The following is an 18,740-nucleotide window of genomic DNA, read 5'->3' as shown; positions in this document are numbered from 1 at the left end:
GCAACCGGGGCCGGGGAGAGGGCTGCGATTAAGGGTATAGCATGTGCAACTCAAGGCATGTAGATTGAGGTTAGTTACTTCTGAGAGGAGCTACGATTTCAAGGAAGACACAGCGGAGGAGGCCATTACTGAGCCACACAAATAACCACCCAGACCCCAGACCGTGATGAATACTGGGAAAGGAAGTGGCAGTGAGTGTCCTTCAGGGACACAGGATGCAGCAGACCCTGCTCCATGGAGATTAGATGGGGAGGGTATTCTATACAGAGGTGGAGCATGTCTGGGAACTCAGAAAACAATCAGAAGCACAAGGGAATGGTGAGAAATGCATCTGGAAGAAAGGAAGGCTGGGGTCCAATCCTGGAGGGCACTGACTTTGAGAGAAAGAGCTGGGATTTATCCTGTGGGCAGCGGGGGCCATGGGGTGGGGCATTGCGTGATTGGAGCTGACTGGTAGGAGCTCTTGAGGCGGAAGGGGCAAGAGACAGGAGGCTGCAGGACCAGTTAGTGGGGCTCGGCAGGAGAGGAAGACATTTAAGAAGAAACACAATTTGTCCTAGCCGGTTTGGCTCAGTGGATAGAGTGTCAGCCTGCGGACTGACGGGTCCCGGGTTCGATTCAGATCAAGGGCACATGCCTGGGTTGTGGGCTCCATCCCCAGTGGGGGGCATGCAGGAGGCGACCAGTCAATGATTCTCATTGATGTTTCCATCTCTCTCTCTCCCTCTTCCTTCCTCTCTGAAATCAATAAAAAAATATATTTTTTTAAAAAAAATATTTAAAAGAAGAAACACAATTTGACAACAGGCATCAAAACGTTAAGTGTGCATAGCCTTTGGCCAGTATTTCCACTCTCAGGAGAAGACTGGAGGAGAGGTGTGGAGATGGGAGGTGAAGGTGTGCAGATAGGGCCATTGACACACTGCTTGGAATAGAAAAGGCTGTGGAAGGTCCCACAGCAAATGACTGATTAAATAAAGGGCGGCGACACAGCCACACCATGGAATGCTTTTCAGTGATTAAAAGGGATGATATATATCTGAGTTCACTGGCATGAAAGGAACACACAATGTATTGCTGAGTGAAAAAGACAGGCTGTGAAACAGCATTTATCGTTTAACCCCATTCATCAAAACGGTATCTGTAAAATATCAGTTGTGCATAGAGTCTGGGGAGACCTCTGAGATTGCATTCATCAAAACGCCAACGATGGTTTACTTTAGATGATAGATAGGATTCGGATTCGGTGTTGTGTTTCTGTTTGTTTAGGGAGGGGGCCGTTTCTCTCCCTATCTTTCTGGATGGCATGAATTTTCTGCCCTAGGCATGTAGTAGTTTAAACAAAAGGCAATACTAGTACAAATTTACTAACGGAAGTCAAACAGATGGTCTTTGAGTTCTTGCAAGGCAAACATGGCCCCCGGTCTACAGTGTGAGCAGGTGGTGAGTGGGTCGGCTGACCACTCCCTTGGGTCAGGACGCTCTCTGAGGGATCTTTGGGGGAGGGGAGGGTTGCCTGAGATAGAGGACTCAGATGGCCTGATGACCTTCTCTCCTCCTCCAGGGTCTTCCTGAGAGCCATCAACAAGTTTGCGGAAATCATGAACCAGAAGTTCCTGGAACACACGAACTTTGAGTTCCAGGTGAGTAGTTGGCACCTGAGTGGGCATCTTGGGCTGGTTGCTTCATCAGACACATCCCAGTACACACACGGGTATGCCACGTCTCTGGGGCTGCCTCAGAGGGGTGTGGCAGGGAGGGAAGTACTCAGGGTTTGGAATCAGGCCCCTGATTAAATAGTCAATAACTGAGCAGCTTATGCAAATGTGACTGCATAATGGATCTTGTGGTAAGGAGACTTGCACTGCTTCATTTGTCAGAGTGGGCACCACCTTCTAAAGATGGATCACGTTTTCTTACTCTTCTATTCACTCATAGACACTGAAATATAAAGCTCTCAGTACATCTGTGTGACTCCCGATTCCTCCAGAAGTCACTTGTGCTCAGACAGGACCTGGGGCCTCCGTGAGACACAGCCCCTTAGAGCATGTCCCTGGGGCTAGCACAGTGACATCTCCTCAAAACGCAGGCAAGAAGAGCCAACTCCCAAAGCCTGTGGAAAAGTCCATGTTGCTACCTCTGGCTGGAGATGCAAGAGATGCCCAGAGAAGTGGGGGTTTCATACCTGGATCCTTTGAGATTATGAGCTGTGTGACTTTAGGCAAATGACTTGACCTCTCTGTGTCTCAGTTGCCTCCGCATCAAATTATGATGCTAATCGTAGCTACCTCATTGGCGTGTGGAGAGGATTACGTGAATTAAGTCACTGAAAGTTCTTAAAACAGTGCCAGGAACATGGTAGCTATTATAGTCGCTCATTATAATTATGCTCATTGGTATCACGTTGATGGTGATGGTGATGATGGTTCTGAATGTGTCGGGTCTGGGAACTCATATGTCAGTTCTCAGTAAGCAGGACTGGAGGGAGGCATCTTTCTGGTCACCACAACATCGCCTAGAGCGGTCAACCCCACAAGATTTTGTAGCGCTGGAAAGTGGCCAGCACTACAACATGGGATGTCTCTTTTTTCTAACGAGACTTCCGTAGATATTTATTGATAAGTACTCAAGAACAGGGCCATTTTCCAACCTTATCTGTGTCCTGCTCAGCCCATGTTCTCCTCGCCCCCTGTGGAGCGGATTTGTTCTCTGTACCCTGCCTGGAACACGCCTCGTCTCCTTCTCCTGGTTTCATTAATTATGCATTTGATATCGGCAGGAACAGCATCCATCACTGGGCCCTGCCAGCCCTGGCAGCCGCTGTCCAGAGGAGGGGCAGGTGCAATGAGATGGTCCCCCGTGTCTTTTCCAGAACGGTGGCTTTCTGATTCAAAGGGCAAAGAGCGAGAAGCTCTGTGGGGCCACTCTGTAGGTGACAAGACCAGAGAGTTACAGCAATGATGTCTTCTGCTGGGGCCAAAATAGTTTGCATCTCTGGGCCCTGCTCAGGGTGCTGGGCCCTGGCCTTCCCATCCATTTGCCTGGTCAGGGAAGACCTGTAATTAAAACAGATCAAACAAATAATGGTTTTGTGTAGGACTGATAGTCATGGGTCTAAGCTATTGCTTTGAGGGATTTGAAAGCAAAGCAGAGCACAGCCTTGCCCTCCAGGATTGCGGAGTCTTGATAGGAGGCTGTAAATCCATCTTCTAGCAGCCAAGCCTTGGAAAGAGGTGACTAACTTTTACTACGCACCTACTTAGGGCATTTTGATGCTCATTATAACCCCATTAGGTTGGGATATACCCATTTTATTAGTGAATAAACTGAGTTTCAGAAAAGTGGTTGGCTTTTCTGTTAAAGGTCATCTGACCACTCAGTGGGGTGGCTGGGAGTCAGGCCTCTCTGTAAAGCCAAGCCCTTTCACTCCTCTGCACTGTCTCTTAGGAGCAGGTGCCTGTGCCTCTACCAGACAGCTCTGTTTAGCTCTAGAAACACTGTCTGCCCTGGTTAGCGCTTGCTGGCCCAGGGACAGGCAGCTGTATGACAACTGGCTGTAGGACTGGACCCTCCATGTAGGAAACTCTGATTGGCCCAGGAATCCGTGGTTACACCTCGGATGTGCTCTTTGGTCCCAGGAAAATTGCTTCTGCCTTAGGCAGCTGTCTGAATGCCACTAAGATCCCTCTCTCTCCTTGGGAAGCTCTAATTGGCTCTGAGTTTGGCAATTCCAGCCTTGGCCTTGAGGCATTTCTGGATTAGCTCTGGGCACTGGACCACCTTGGATCATTTTTGAACCTGTACTGAGAAGCCGTAAAATGAAGCTTCTGGGATATTCCCAGCCATTAGAGGAGGAATGAGGCAGGCTTGGTCTTTATAATGAAAATGTAACCAGTAATGGTAAAAAAAAAAAAAAAAAAAAGTGCAAGAGGGAACACACACATAGAGGGAGCACTCACCGAAGCCTAGAAGAGGCCCACAGCGCCGCCTGCCTAGAGGCCTACGGTGGGACGGTGGGATGGTGGGACGAGGGACAGCTCCACCAAGCAGAAAGATGGTCACAGGCTGGGGATGGTTTCTTCGGCCCTGCCTGCTTCAGCTTGAGGGCTTGAGGGCCCCAGAGAGCCTCTGGCCCGATATCCCTAGCTAGAGTCCATGTCTAGAAACTCCCACTCCCAGAGTCCACGGTATCCCCAGAATGGTCCAGGCAGTTGCGCCTTTGCAGCTCAGAAGAGGGCACGCCCATTGCATTTCAGCAGCATCATATGCCGTGCACTTCCCGCCCCCACCACCCCCAGTTGGAATTTGGGGTAAAGAATAATTCAAGGCCATTAGAAAGAAGCTTATAGGATCAAAACTCCTTGCCCTCTCTGCTGTAAAATTCCAGATGAACCAGGAAAAACCTTAACCAACAGCAAAGGGTAAAGGAAACTGAGGGAGGAGAACAGTGGTTAAAGAATTAAGTGCTGGAGTGAGACGAACGTGGGCTCAGATGCCAGCCTCACCATTCTGCAGCCGTGGGTCCCTGCTCCCTAAGGTGGGGGATAACAATACAAAATCGGAGTTTCTCGGGAGGACTAACAACAATGCCTACAGAGGGGGGCTCGTTAATGAACTCATTCAGCAAACACAAGTGTCCCCCCAAAAAACTTTAACAGCTGATAGCTCACTTTTGAAATGAAATGTATTTTAATACACAGTGCCCTTATCATTATTCAAGTGCCTGCATACATTTTTGGGGGGAGATACCCTGTTCCCTGAGTACACGCTGGGTCAGACACAACACTAGACGCTGGAAATAGAAGAGTGAATAGACAGATGAGGTTCTTGCCTGCATGGTGCTTGCATCCAGCCGTGGAGACAGGACATAATTAGTTCCCCTTAAAATATGTCGTAAACCCCATGAACAGGGCGTGATGAGGGCGAATGGCAGGCGGATCTCCTTTAGCCTGGGAGACCTGGGGAGGCTTCCCAGGAAGGGGTGTTTGAACTGAGATTGCAAGACTGAGTAGGAGTTTGCCAGGCAGAGCCTTCCTCATTTAGTCCCTATGACCACCCCCTTTGGGTACTATTAGCCTCATGTTCCAGGTGAGAAAACCAAGGCTTCCAGCCATAAGGAAACTTGCTGGTGACAATGGAGCTGGGAATTGCCCGAGAGGATCTGTGAAAACAAAGGATAAAAGCAACAAAAAGCAACACAGAGGCCCTGTGTCTTCACACTTGCAGCTCCAGCCATGGAGGCTGCATTACAGTCTCTCCTGCACAGAGATGCAGAAACAAGGATGTCGGCTACAGCTCTGATGCTAACAGGGGAAAAGGTGGAGTCAAGCTGAATGTCTACAGTGGAAGGAATTGGTTAAAATGGAAGTGCATCCTTAAACAGAACGCCATGCAGCAATAAACCAGAACAGAGCAGATCTGAATATGCTAATATGCAAACATCTGCAAGAGAGATTTATGAGAAACTAGCAAAGCACCACAGATATTAGAAAAGATGTCTATACATACATTGTTTATATATAAATAATTTTTGGAAGGATAGCCAGGAAATTGTTAAGATTTTCTTCTGGGAAATTAGACAAAGGTCCAAGCATGGTAGGGTGGAAATATCTTATTATTTAATATTTTCTACCATTTAATTTTTTTACGATGTGTGTATTCTATAATTTTTAAGAGTCAATTAAAAATAACTAAATTCGGGTTACAGTATGATTTTGGCTGGGTTTTACTGCTTTACATCTGTGAAATAAGGGCCTTGGATCAGATAACCCTTAAATTTATTCCAGCTCTATGCTTCTGTTGTCCTATGATTTCAAAATATTTAATTCCTAATCAAAAATCTCCTCCCCCTGGAAAAGGGAGCCGTGTGTTTTGCAGAAGCCCCTCTGGCTTCTCCGAACCAGCCGAGCTGGGTACTTAGTAGAAATGCCACCAGGCAGCTTGAGGCAAAGGAGGAAAGAAAAATCTGAGACCCTTTGAAACGACTGGAGAATTTCTCTAACAATACAATGATCAATAAATACATATTTTCTGGAACCCAGCTGTATTCAAACTGTTGTGCTGAGTATGTCATAAAGGATACAAATAAGTGGAAGGCAGGACTCTGGGTATCTATGGAGCCTTCAGTTAGAAAAGACAGGGCCATACATATACATACTCTTCAGTCAGTGCCCCCGCCAGTGCCACCATGCCATTCACTGAGCGTTTGCCAGGCGCCAAGGCTGTGCCGGATGCCTTCGTGCTCATGTTATCTCATCAGCGCTTATAACAGTTTTTTATGGTCGTTACCATTCTGCTTCCCACTTCATAGGTTAGGAAAACGAGGCTCAGGAAGGTCCAGTACAGCAAAGACCACCCCGCCAGTGAGAGCTAGCCCTGGCACCCACACCCTTGTCCGTGAGGCACTGATGCCTGTGCTCCCGCCTCAGGGGAAGTGAGGTGCGGAACAGAGGGCCCCGCTCTGCGGTTGCAGACACTGAGTGCTACTCAGTTCAGCAGGGACTGGGCACGCAGATGTCGGCCATCTGGGAAGCTTCCTGAAGGAAGTGGGTCTTGAACCGGGATTTGAAGAAAGAACAGGACTTCGATGCTGTGGGTATGAGCACCACAGTGAGCAAAGCCAAGGAGTCCGTGGGGCCTGAGCAGACCAGCCCTCGGAAAAAGGCAGTCTGTTGAGGGCAGAAATACTGGGAAACGAGTGGGGCCCGAAAAGCCAGGTCGGTGCACTTGGTCCTGTTCTTCGGAAGCAAAGTAGGGGAAGGTTCGGGGCTGAGGAGGCCCCCTGAGTGCCAAGCACCATCTAGTTGTGGCCTCTGCTCACCACTCAGGGCCTTGCACAGAGCCACTAGCCATGGCCACCTTCCTCAGTTCCAAAGTCAGTCCCGTGGAGCCCTCTGGCAGGGGCTGTGGTGAGGTGCCCAGGGCACCTTCTCTGATCCACTAAGAAGAGGAGGCTCTGGATCTAGGGTCTCATGGTCCACAAAGGTCTTCAAGGAGGAAAGCAGAAGAAAGTCAGGTCCACTCCTAAGTATGTACCCACCTCTACACAGAAACTTACATGTAGATGCTCGTAGCTGCGCTATTCATAATAGCCAAGAGGTGGGAACAACCCAACGCCCGCCAGTGGATGGACGGATAACAAAACAAAAACATGGTGCATCCTTATGACAGAAGAATTTCAGCAACAAAAAGAAATGAAGTACCGACACATGTGACCACATGGGTGAACCTTGGAAACATTAGGCTGAGTGAAGAGTCACGCATCTAGGAAATATTGGACTAAGCAGAGAAGGAAAGTGGTCCCTGGTCTCCAGGCCTGAGGGGGAGGCAGCAAGGCGAGTGACTGCTGGTAGGTAGGAAGTATCTTTTTGGGGTGATGAAAATGTTCTAAAATTAGATGGAGATGGCAGTTGTACTACCTTGTGAATATACTAAAACCCACTAAATTATATACTTTAACAAGGGAATATTATCATATGTGAATTATACTTCAGTTTTCAAAAAGGAAGTCAGGAATGGGGTGACAGAAAGCATTTCTGAAGGACTAAGTCAGGTGGAAGACAGGGGAGCAAGAGGTGCAATTGGATCTAACATGTCTCCTGTTGCCAAATATGGGGGAGGGGGGCATTTCTGGAATTGCTCTCAAAAGCAACAGCAATTCAACTTACTTTGTCATCTATCAGCTTCCTATTCTCTTCTGATTATTCTGATGAAATTCCCTAACGTCAGAAATTTCTCACCTTCCAATGACCCTTTCCACGTCCTGTGACCAGGTTGTCCTTTTCCTGGCTTTCTGTTTCACATCCTGGTCTTAAATGGGAGGAAGTGTGAGCTCCGGGCTCAGCAGACCAAATCAGCACATTCAAAACCTGCAAATCACGGGGCGCCGGGAGGAAAGACAGTCTGAGGAGTCCCCGGAGACCCGACCTGCACTGCGAGTTTAGATAAGTGGGGTTACTGTGGAAACACGGGGTGTGGGATCTGCTTCTAAGGGTTATGGGGAAGCATTTTCAGGACTTTGAGGAAGGGAGTGGTCGGATCCAACTTCTTTTAAAAGGTCCTCGGACCTGTCTGTGGAGAGTTGATTTTATGGGAGCCACAAGCCAGCAGGTCACCTCACTGCACCCCGGGAGTGGCTTGGTCTTTTGAACTCTGGGAGGTAAGGTTTCAATAAAGAAAGCACATCCCCTCAACAGAATCTGAGCAGCATGCGGGCAGGGTCTGCAGTCTGTGTGACCCCTGCCCTACCCTCATGTGATGATAACATCTGGCACATTGGTATTCAATAAATATATGTTATTTTTTGACTGACTATGAGGTGTGTGGAGAGAGCCATGGATATCAATCAGAAAGCCTGGGTTCAAATCCTGGCTTTGCCTCAGTCTCCTCATCTGTAAAATGGGACTAATAACAGCTACCCATTATTGAGAGCTAGAAGGAGGGGGCATGGGAAAGGGCCTGGCCGCGGTAAAAACGGAGCATTGTCTTGCTTCTTTCTGAAACTGGAACCACATGCCCATTTGAAAGCAACACTCTGGGCAGCAATATGACTATTATCAAGGGTAGAGGTGACTTTTACTTAGTCTTAGCATCTGAACTTCTTGGAATTAAGAATTAAGGTCTTAATGGCAGGTGATTTCTCTAGCCGGTCACCTGTTCTCTTGCTGTGCAGTGCTCACAGGCTGAAAGTGGGTGGGCTTTGTCCAGCAAAGCTGTCCTCCACCGCCTCCATGCAGGGCCTTAACGTCTGTAATCATTGCCCTTGAGTACCTCAGGAGCTGGGCTGTGCTATGTGCTTTGGTACCAAAGGAATCACTAGAATAATGAAAAGGTCAATAAGGCTAACAAGTGCTTTTGAGCTCTTTTCTGATATTCTAGCCCTTTAAATTCATCATGTCGTGTGGTCTTCACTGCAGCCCTCCGCAGTGGGTACCCCTTTTGCAGACGGGCTCACTGAGGCTCACCAACGCCTTTGTTTGGGTCTCTATCTCTCAGGTTCTGTGGCCTGTGTCAATGCCTCTGTCACTGTGGTACTGGAGCACGTGCCATGCACTGAACTGGTTGTCTGTTTCACCAGGAGCTAGTATTAGCCCTTGCATTTACCACCAACAGGTCATGTGAATGTTAAAACTATGACAAGCCTCTATCTAAGCTGGGTCCTTGGTGATTCTGGAACTCCACGGAGCATCAGACTCACCCGGAAAGCTTGTAAACACACAGCGTCTGGGGGTCTGATTCAGGGGGTCTGAGTGGGGCCAGGGAATCTGCATTTCTAGCAAGTTTCCAGGTGATGCTGCTGTCTGGGGCCACATTTTGAAAACATTGAACTAAGAGTGAGGAGAAGACAAACTATTCTAAGACAGAGTGGGCTGCTGGCTGGTCCTGGGAGCTGTCGGGTTAATTTCGGGAGGACTTCCAGAGAGGCGGGGAGTCCCTGAGATACGTATCCCTCACCACCCTCTAATACACAGGCAGAGCAGCCAGCTCACCAAGACACCCAGCTGGGGCCAGTTATTTGTACCCCAAAAAACCCAAAACAAAACACAGAATGCAGCAAAACAGAAAGCATCCCTAAAATCCTTCTCCTTGCCCAAGTCCTATTGTCAACGGGGGACATGGTCGGCCCTGGAGATGTCCATCCATTGTCCTCGCTTTGGCCGGGATGTTAATTTCAGAGTCAGTGCCAGTTAGAAAATTGCAGTGCACAGAATTAAACTGGTTCTGCTTCTGTCTTCCGCCATCCTTATAAATTATTCACATCCCCCAGCACTGAATCTGCCTTCCCACTTCAGACCCTCTCCATGACGGCTCTCTCCTCTTTCATTTGCAGCTGTGGAATAACTATTTTCATCTGGCGGTGGCTTTTATCACCCAGGATTCCCTGCAGCTGGAGCAGTTCTCACACGCCAAGTACAACAAAATCCTGAATAAGTAGGTTGCATGTTTGGATCTCCCAAAGGGGGAGTTGCATGGGGATCTCTGAGACGGAGCCTGAAGCAGACTTTTTTGGTTCCTCCTAGGTACGGGGACATGCGACGGCTAATTGGCTTCTCCATCCGCGATATGTGGTACAAGCTTGGTGAGTAGCCCCCGCTTCCAGACAGACACATCTGCACCTGCCGCGCACCTTCTTGAAGGCCATCTGTTAGAGGGCCACAGGGGTGTCAGCAGTGGGATCTTGAAATAACACTTTATCACTGTACATAACCCCCGGTCCTCCACGAGTGTCTGATGAGAGTGGGTCCCCACCCCCACCTCCCACCCCAAACAGCTGTGGATCTGCTTCTGCTTGGTACCCGTCAGGGGTTAAGGTGTCAAATTTGGATTTATAAAAAGGAGGAAGGGCAGGACTGCTGTGGGAACTCACGTCCCTGTCCATCACTCGACTGCTTCCTGCTGATTGGTGGGCCGTCCTGCATCCGCTTCTCATGTGATGTTCTGGTCCAAAAAGATGCCCCACCTCATGGGGGAGAATTGGTTCTGTGGAAGAGCTGGAAGGTGGCCCCAGAGGCTGTCCTTGCCTCACTGAGCTACAGGAACCATGTATGAGCTGAGCGGTACCCGTGGGAGGAAGGAGGGCGATGGACTCGGGGAGACATTTATTGAGAGTCTGAGGCAGGCCTGTGCTAAGGTGATCTTTTTTAATCCTCACATTACCTCCTGCAAGATGGAAAACTTCCTCCTCCTCGTATTGATCAGGAAACTCAGAGTGGGAAGTAACACGCTTGACATCAAACAGCTGCAAATCCCAGAGCTTGGTTTTGCTCCCACGAGGATGAGGGCCACAAACCTTGCTCGAGGCCTGAGCTCCATTAATATGTGCTGAGAGGGCAAAGGGAGGGATGGATGGACGGATGGATGGATGGATGGATGAATAGTAATGAGTAATGAGGCATTTCCGCCCCTGATGTTTGGAATCCTTGACTCTCCACTGCTGCATTGCTCTGCCTGAGGCTTGGATGATGACCCTCTTCACTTGAGACACTGGCAGGGACTGTGCCCATCTCTTGGATTCAACTTAAGTTACCTCCCTGACCTTGCTTGTTGCTTCCCCAGACATCTTAGTGTCTTCCAGTCCCCGTCTGCTTCCTGGACAGCAGTTTCTTGCCCTTTCCAGCAAGTTCAGTTGCAGGGGAAGCACAGGGGGCAGATGATCAGGCTGGCTTCTGTGCTGGCAGCATTGGACTCGGGCTGAGAGCACACACTGAGAACAGGAGGGCTGTGGATCGGCTCATAAGATGAAAGGGAGAGCTGGGAACCGGGCCCAGAACACACCGTCACATGTCTGCCCTGGGCCTTGCCCTGTCATTTACAAGCTATGAGGCTCAAAACAAGGGGACTAAGTGACCCTGGGCCTGAGCTGGGGGAATGGCTTCTCCTCTCAGGGTGCGTATGAGGCTCCTAAGAGCAAGAATGGAGAGAATGAACTCATGGAGGCCACACCTATGTCAGAATGGTCATCATCATTTTCACTCTTGCCCCATCAGGACAGAAATCATTTTCCCGTCCTGGCTCCTTCATCATCAGTGCAGGCCTAGGTCACCAGAACCCGAAGGGCAGGGCCCTGGCAGGTGATGTAAAAGTGTGAAGGGGCAGGGGATGTAAACCATCAGGAATCCACAAAACAGGGTGCTGTCAGCATTCGTGGTTGGAGAAATCCTTGTTGTAGGGGCTGCCCTGTGCATTGTAGGATATGCAATAGCATCCCTGACCTCTCCCCACTAGATCCCAACAGCAGTTCCCCAGTTGTGACAATCACAAACGTCTCTGGACATTGCCAGATTTTCCCGGGGAGGGGGGTGGGCTGTGTGTGTGTGTGTGTGTGTGTCTGTGTGCACGTGCACGCCCATAAAACTCCTCCTATTTGAAAACCACTGTCATAAAGAAATACCATCTCTGCCCTGGTTTTTTAGAGGAGCAAGCCTTTCTCAATTTATCTTTTGTTTCTCCATGTTGGATAAGGACAGGGATATAAGAACTATTTTATGTTTTATTTACCATTATTCTGCGTTAGGGAAAAAACACACACACACACACACACAGAAAAGCATAATACAAGTGCAGGCCTACCTGGTCGCCAGCACCTGGGCTCAGTCAGGGTCAGGGGTCTGGGGAGGCGCAGCTGGGCAGGGAGCAGAGTGAAGCAGGTGCACCAGCCGGAAGGGGCCGTCTGCCGGGCTCTGCTGATTGCTGTCCCATTAGAATGCCGGGCTGATGTTGTCACAGCTTCTAGTTTGTCAGAAGAAGCCAGGGACCGGGATTTTAAAATGCATTTTCCAATGTATGAATATTGATAACTAATTGAAAGTCTTTAAAACCTTGAATGTGCCCAGCGAAACACGGGGCCCAGATTTGGTTTGCACATGAGTTTGCATTTTTGCTACAGCAGCAAAGACTAGGTAAAGCCCTGGTGGGCTTCGTTCCCCAGACCCACACCCCTGGCGTTGCCAGAATAGCAAAGCCCGGACCTGCGCTTTGTTCGTCTGCAGCTCTCTACACAGCCTGCTCTTCCCTGAATGTCCTTCATTGTCGTTGTTTTGCACACACAAGATTTTATTTAGATATAGAGGGTGTTTTGGCAGGCTTTCCTGCGCTCCCAATTATGCTGATGAATGAAAAGATGTTACCAAATATTCCACCTGCTTAGAATCACAGAATATCAGAGCTGGAAGGGCCCTTTAGAGATCATATTGTCCAGCATTTTTCAAACGTTTATTTTTAGCCCAGGACCAATAAAAAATATTTCATGCTCAGTATGTAAATTGGATGGAAGCTGAGCTATTGTCATTGAAGTGGGGTCCGGCCCCACAGCCGTTGTAATAGGCGGCTCCTGAGCTCCCCACGTGGCCCCTGAGGATTTTCTGGGGAGAAATCCCGAAGCACTTCAGATAATAGTTTGAAGCTACAGTTGTGGTCTAACCCAGCATTTTCCCAGTGAGGAAGCGGAGGCTCAGAGGGAGAGAGAGGTGCGGCCAAGGTCACAGAGCGGATTAGAGGGGACGCGGACAAGCACGCTGGCCCGAGTGTTTGTCCTGAAGCATCACAGACTCCTTGCTGCTTGCGAACCCCTGCAGGATGAATAATGCAATGACAAGACATACTTGTCAGGGTTTGGGGGTTGCAAGAACCAGACACTGGCTGAGGCTGCCTGGATCCTTACTTATGGGAAGGATGAGGAGAACCAGGCTATGAAGGACGGGGCAGGTGGTGACTTTGCCTTCAGGATGTTCCATTCCTGCATCTCTGCCAAGGATCCAGTCTCCAGGGGACTCCATTCCTTGGCTGGCCTCTCCATTGCTGCTCCCACCAAACCCACATCCATTGAGGGAGGCAGAGTTTCTCAAAATAAGACGTTTCCCCGCTTATGAGAGGTCAGACAAAGCCGCCGATGTCCACTGCAGAAGACACGAGCAAAGGCTGCTTTTACAGACAAGGCCACCCACCTTCCCTCCTGGCCTGGCCTCCCAGGAAGAGGAAAATACATCATCAGCCTGAAGGGGTTTGCCTGTTGCTCATTAGTTACCTGGCAGCTCCTCCCTGCCCGTTTCCCTCGGGGACAAGAGAACAGAAAGGCGGGGTGAATGGATGGCTCCCCACGCCCACACCCACGCCCACGCCACGCCACCCTGGCATTAGCATCTTCCTCTGGGCATGCTAATGAGCTGAACCTGCTAATCCAAACCAGGACGAATCCCTGTGTGCACTGGGGGCGGGTGCAGTGAGAACACGGCCTTGGGTAATGACAGGTTTCCAGGTGCAATTCCGGAGAAGCCCAGACAGGGTGGAGCTCAGAAGCTGTCTGTGGCCAACACTGAGTGCCCGCACCACAGCTTCTCTCCCTTCTCCCTGGCTACCTGAGCCCCAATCTTTCACCATCACAATTTGCTCGGTTAATGATGTCCTCTAGCAGGCGACGCCGGGTGACCCAGCTCCGGCTGATGAGAATCAGCAGAAACACACCTGCTGGGGCTTCAGGAAGACATTTTTTTTCCAGTTAAGACAAAAGGGAGTGGGACAAATTCAATGAGCACAACACGTTCTTTTGCCCAAAGACGCCTGTATGTGCAGTGTCCCCTTAAAGCCCCAAAGACAAGGTCATGTGATAAAGGTGGAGGAGCAGCTCCGGAGGAAGCACCAAAGCAGCGCTCACTCGTTTAGCCACGGTACTCAGACGTCTGTTCCTGCGTCACTGCCACATCCTCTCATTCAACCCGACTTTCCAGGGGAGGTCACTGAGGCCCAGAGAGGCACAAGGACATTCCCAAGGTCAACAACAAATCACTGACTCAGCTGAGCAGAAAGAGCCTTGACCTCAAGTCCAATGCTCTGACAGGAATTTTATTTCAGAATATGCATATTATTTTCAAAGGCTGTGCAGTAGCAAACTTACCATGTTTTTCAGAGACTCCTGATAATGAGTAGATCATAACGCATGTTAAGTTTTCAATTTCGTTTTAATACCCAAAGCAATCAGGGCATCATCACCATGATCATCAGTATGATCCTCTTCTTCTTCTCATCAGGAAAGATTTGAGCAAGCCTGTGATTAGGAGATAGCTAATTGCAACAATAATCTCAGGCTTGAAGATTATTTAACATTCTTCAGGGGAAAGTCTAGACTAAGGGCGTGCGTGCGTGCGTGTGTGTGTGTGTGTGTGTGTGTGTACTTTTGTGAGATATGGTAGGTGCAGGGAAGACTTGACGGGGAGAAGGACCACATGTTCCTCCGGGACCTGCCACTAAAGGGTTAATGCCATTTGTGGTTTTGGGTCCTGGGAAGATGCCAAATGCAATGTACTTTCTCTGAGAATGTAGCATCCTAACATTTGTTTCTGCTTGGGGTAAAGCAATGCACATTTTGTCCAAATGACTTTGCACTTGAACACCCCACATTCACCCCACATTAACATCCGGCAACTGTGTTAACAAACTCCAGCGGCTGGTGTCATGGCCTCACTTGTGGGAGGTTGCTCCTGGCACAGCTGTGAGAGCAACTGGGTCATTACTTTTTAAGCATCTACAGAGCACCCAGCGTGGCACTAAACTCCAGGGTAGGGCGGGAGAGTTGGAGAAGTATGAGGTGCAGTCCCTGTCCCGCCAGGAAGAGCCACCATCTAGAGCTACAAGTAGAACAAACTAAGAATTAAAGGTCAAACCAAGAGTATGTTCTTGAAGGTGAAATATGTGGTCAAAGCTCAGGAGTTCAGGCAAATGGGAGATACGTCAGGACAATAAGGAGGGATAAAGGACTCGTGAGTTAGACCCCTAAGTGGCCCATGTCAGGACCAAAAGAAAGAGGGAAAGGGCAGGCATTTCAGGAGAGCAACCAGCCTAAGCAAGCATGGCTTCCTGGGGTTGGGAAGAAGCTGCTGGGAAGAAATAGGAAATGGGATTAGAGAAGCATCTATCTATCTATTATCTATCTATCAATCTATCTATCCATCTACCCATTCATTCATTTATTCACTTGTGAACAAAAACTGAGCACTGTGGTATGTAGAATAATAGCTCCCCAAAGAGATCCATGCCCTAATCTCCGGAACCTGTGCATATATTACCTTAAGTGGCAAAGTGGATTTTTCAGGCCTGGTTAGATTAAGGTTCTTGCCGATGGTGAGAGTATCCTGGACTATCAAGGTACAACCAATACAATTACAGAGTTCTTATAAGTTAAAAAGGGAGGCAGGGGAGGCAGGAGAGGTTTTAAGAAGTTACATTGCCAGCTTTGAAGAGGGAGGAAGGGGTCATAAGCCAAGGAATGTAGGTGGCCTCTGAAGCTGGAACGGAAGGAAACCGGTCCTCCCTAAGACCCTCCAGAAGGAACTCAACCCTGATTGTACTTTGATTTCAGCCTAGTGAAACTCATTTCTGACTTCTGCTCTCCAGAAGTATTCTGTATATATAAAAGCCTAATATGCAAAGTGTCCCCTCGGGAGTTCAACCAAGAGATGGGGAGTTCGATCGCTTGCTATGACATGCGCTGACCACTAGGGGTTGGCGTAGAACAAAGGAAGACCCCCGGCTGGCAGCTGGAAGGCCCCAATTGGCCCTGATTGCTGGCCAGGCCTAGGGACCCTACCCGTGCACAAATTTCATGCACCGGGCCTCTAATAGGGTAACAAATTTGTGTTGTGTTAAGCCACTAAGTGTGTGGTGATTCACGGCAGCAGCAACAAGAAACTAACACACGTGCCTCTAAATGCCAGGCACTGTGCCAGTGGTGCAGGCTACTACTGAAAACGGGTGAGAGGTTCAGGGACTCATGATGGTCATGCTGAATGTGACACACTCATTGCAGAGCTATTGAATGATGGTTGCAAATGGGAAATAACTGTAGAGCAGAAGCGTGGGGCACCCAGAGAGTCTATAAAGGACACCCCCCCACACCCAGCGAGTGCGCCGAAGATGGCCTCCCTGAGGAAGAGGCGAGCCCTGTGCTCCAGACTAGCACCACCCCATGGAACTAGAATGTGAGCCACCATCTAAATTTAAATGCTCTAGTGTCCACATTTTTAAAAAGTAAAAGAGAAAGAGTGAAATTAATATTAATAATATATTTTATTTAACCCCATTTCCCAAAGTATTATTATTTTAACATATAATCAACACAGGCATTATTGAGATATTACCTTTTTATCCCTAGTACTCGTTCTTTGAAATCTAGTTGGTTTTATATTCTTATAGCACATCTCAACTTGGACTCAAAATACACATGTGACTGGTGGCTTCCATATGGGCTAGAATGACCTTGTACAATAGTAGGATTTACCTGTGGGGAGGGGGCCCTGTGGGGAGTAGGTTCACAGGGGGATGGGGTCAGGGAGAGGGAGGGCAGAGTATGGTGAACAGAGGAGGGTGTGTGTGCGGGCCCAAGTTGGATGAGTGTGTGCCAGAGGAGTGGGAGTCAATGGAGGGAGGGCAGGCAGGGGAGAGAACGAGGTAGGCAGCGGAGAGGGAGCATTGCCTGCAGGGCCCATGCTGAGAGCAGCAGACCATGGAAGGTGTAAACTGTGGGTCAACATGACAGATTGAGGCTTTGCACCTGCCTTTCAGGACAGATTATAAAGTATTTAGATGGATAGAGAGGGGTTGCAGGGTTGTGAATGTCAGCCATGGGAGGCAAGATACATCTATCCTGACCCTCTCCCCGGGCCAGCTCTTTACCCCAGAGGGGAACAAAGAGACTGACTGGCCTGGAAGTTCATGAAAAGCCGCAGCCGGCTCCAGGAGGCTGGCGCATGTCTTTCATGCTTTCCCAGAGCCCAGCACAGGCTGAGCTCACGGCACTGACAGTCACCAAGATCATCATCACAGCCAGTGTGGACACTATGGAGCCTCTCTAACGAGCAGGCGCCATGCAAAGCCCTTGTTTATATTAAGTCTTTTAAGCTTCTCAACAATTCTACCAGGCAGGGAATATTAGTACCTGCATTTCACAGATGAGATAACAGAGGCTCAGGGAAGGTAACCCACAGGCATGCCACACAGCCATGGGGCCCACACAGCCATGGGGCCCACACAGCCATGGAGCCCACACAGCCACGGAGCCCACACAGCCATGGGGCCCACACAGCCATGGGGCCCACACAGCCATGGGGCCCACACAGCCACGGAGCCCACACAGCCATGGGGCCCACACAGCCACAGAGCCCACACAGCCATGGGGCCCACACAGCCACGGAGCCCACACAGCCATGGGGCCCACACAGCCACGGAGGAGCCCACACAGCCATGAAGCCCACACAGCCATGGGACCCACACAGCCACGGAGCCCACACAGCCATGGGGCCCACACAGCCATGGGGCCCACACAGCCACGGAGGAGCCCACACAGCCATGGAGCCCACACAGCCACGGAGGAGCCCACACAGCCATGGAGCCCACACAGCCATAGAGAGGCAGGGGCGGAATCCTCATTCAACAGACACCAGATTGTGGGGCTCAGCTTCTGCAGGGCCTGGGGCAGGGCACGTTCTGGGCGATGAGAGAGAGCTGACTGCCCATCTCCAAGCAGTGCTGAGGGACCAGGGATCTGGGTTCTTCCCTCCCTGTTTGAGCTGAATGCATGACCTTGGCTGACCAGCCCAGCTTTCTTTCAGAGTCCTCAGGAGGCCGCAGCACTGGGAAATCCAGGGATCCTAGTTGCCCTCCTTCCTGCTCATTTCCAAGGCTGTGCCAGGACCAGAGAGCCCTATACTCTCAGCTGGATTGTCCCTTCTGTCCCATCCCTCATGCGGCCGGTGACTTGCCCAACTCCATTCTCACGAGGTCCCGGTGGTCTCCCCCCTCTCTCCTCCCCTCCCTTTCATTTAGCCTTTCTTCTTTCTTCCTATTTTGCAAGATCATCTCAGTGCCCTCAGACCCTTGGCATTCATTCTCACCTTCTCCTCCTGAGAGGGGCGATAGAAGAGGCCACCTCAGAGATTGTCCCGAGGCCGGAGGACACAGGCCTGCCTTCCACCCACCCACCCCCCCGAAGCTCCTGTGCCTCATCGCCGCGTCTTTCCCCAGCCTGCGCAGCTCGGCGTTCGCATTTATCCCGCTGGCTTATTGGCATTTTAAAAAGCCTTTTCTAATTGGCATCTGGTCCCAGTGAGATTCCACTTCCATTATATGAAAAAGACCCTCTCACCAATTCCCTTTCTTTCCTTCTTTTTCAAATATAGCAGCAGGTGTCTGTTGAATGAGGATTTTTTCCCCCCAAAAATGAGTTTGCACTCCCTTATCACAATCTGTATTAG

The 18,740-nt window shown here is 49.8% G+C and overlaps 1 protein-coding gene across 1 annotated transcript in view; it reads left to right on the top strand.

Annotated features, from left to right (window-relative positions):
- The window catches only part of DOCK2 (dedicator of cytokinesis 2), a gene marked incomplete at its 5' end in the record, with an annotated part of 352,195 nt that overhangs the window by 252,104 nt on the left and 81,351 nt on the right, over nt 1–18,740 (top strand). The window contains 3 exon segments of the mRNA XM_023764503.1: nt 1,565–1,643; nt 9,830–9,930; nt 10,020–10,078. Of these exon segments, the coding sequence (XP_023620271.1) occupies nt 1,565–1,643; nt 9,830–9,930; nt 10,020–10,078 (239 nt within the window).

Source organism: Myotis lucifugus, unplaced genomic scaffold (assembly GCF_000147115.1).
Source record: "Myotis lucifugus unplaced genomic scaffold, Myoluc2.0 scaffold_333, whole genome shotgun sequence".
NCBI classification, from domain to species: Eukaryota; Metazoa; Chordata; class Mammalia; order Chiroptera; family Vespertilionidae; genus Myotis; species Myotis lucifugus.
This window is presented reverse-complemented; position numbering and strand designations above follow the sequence as displayed.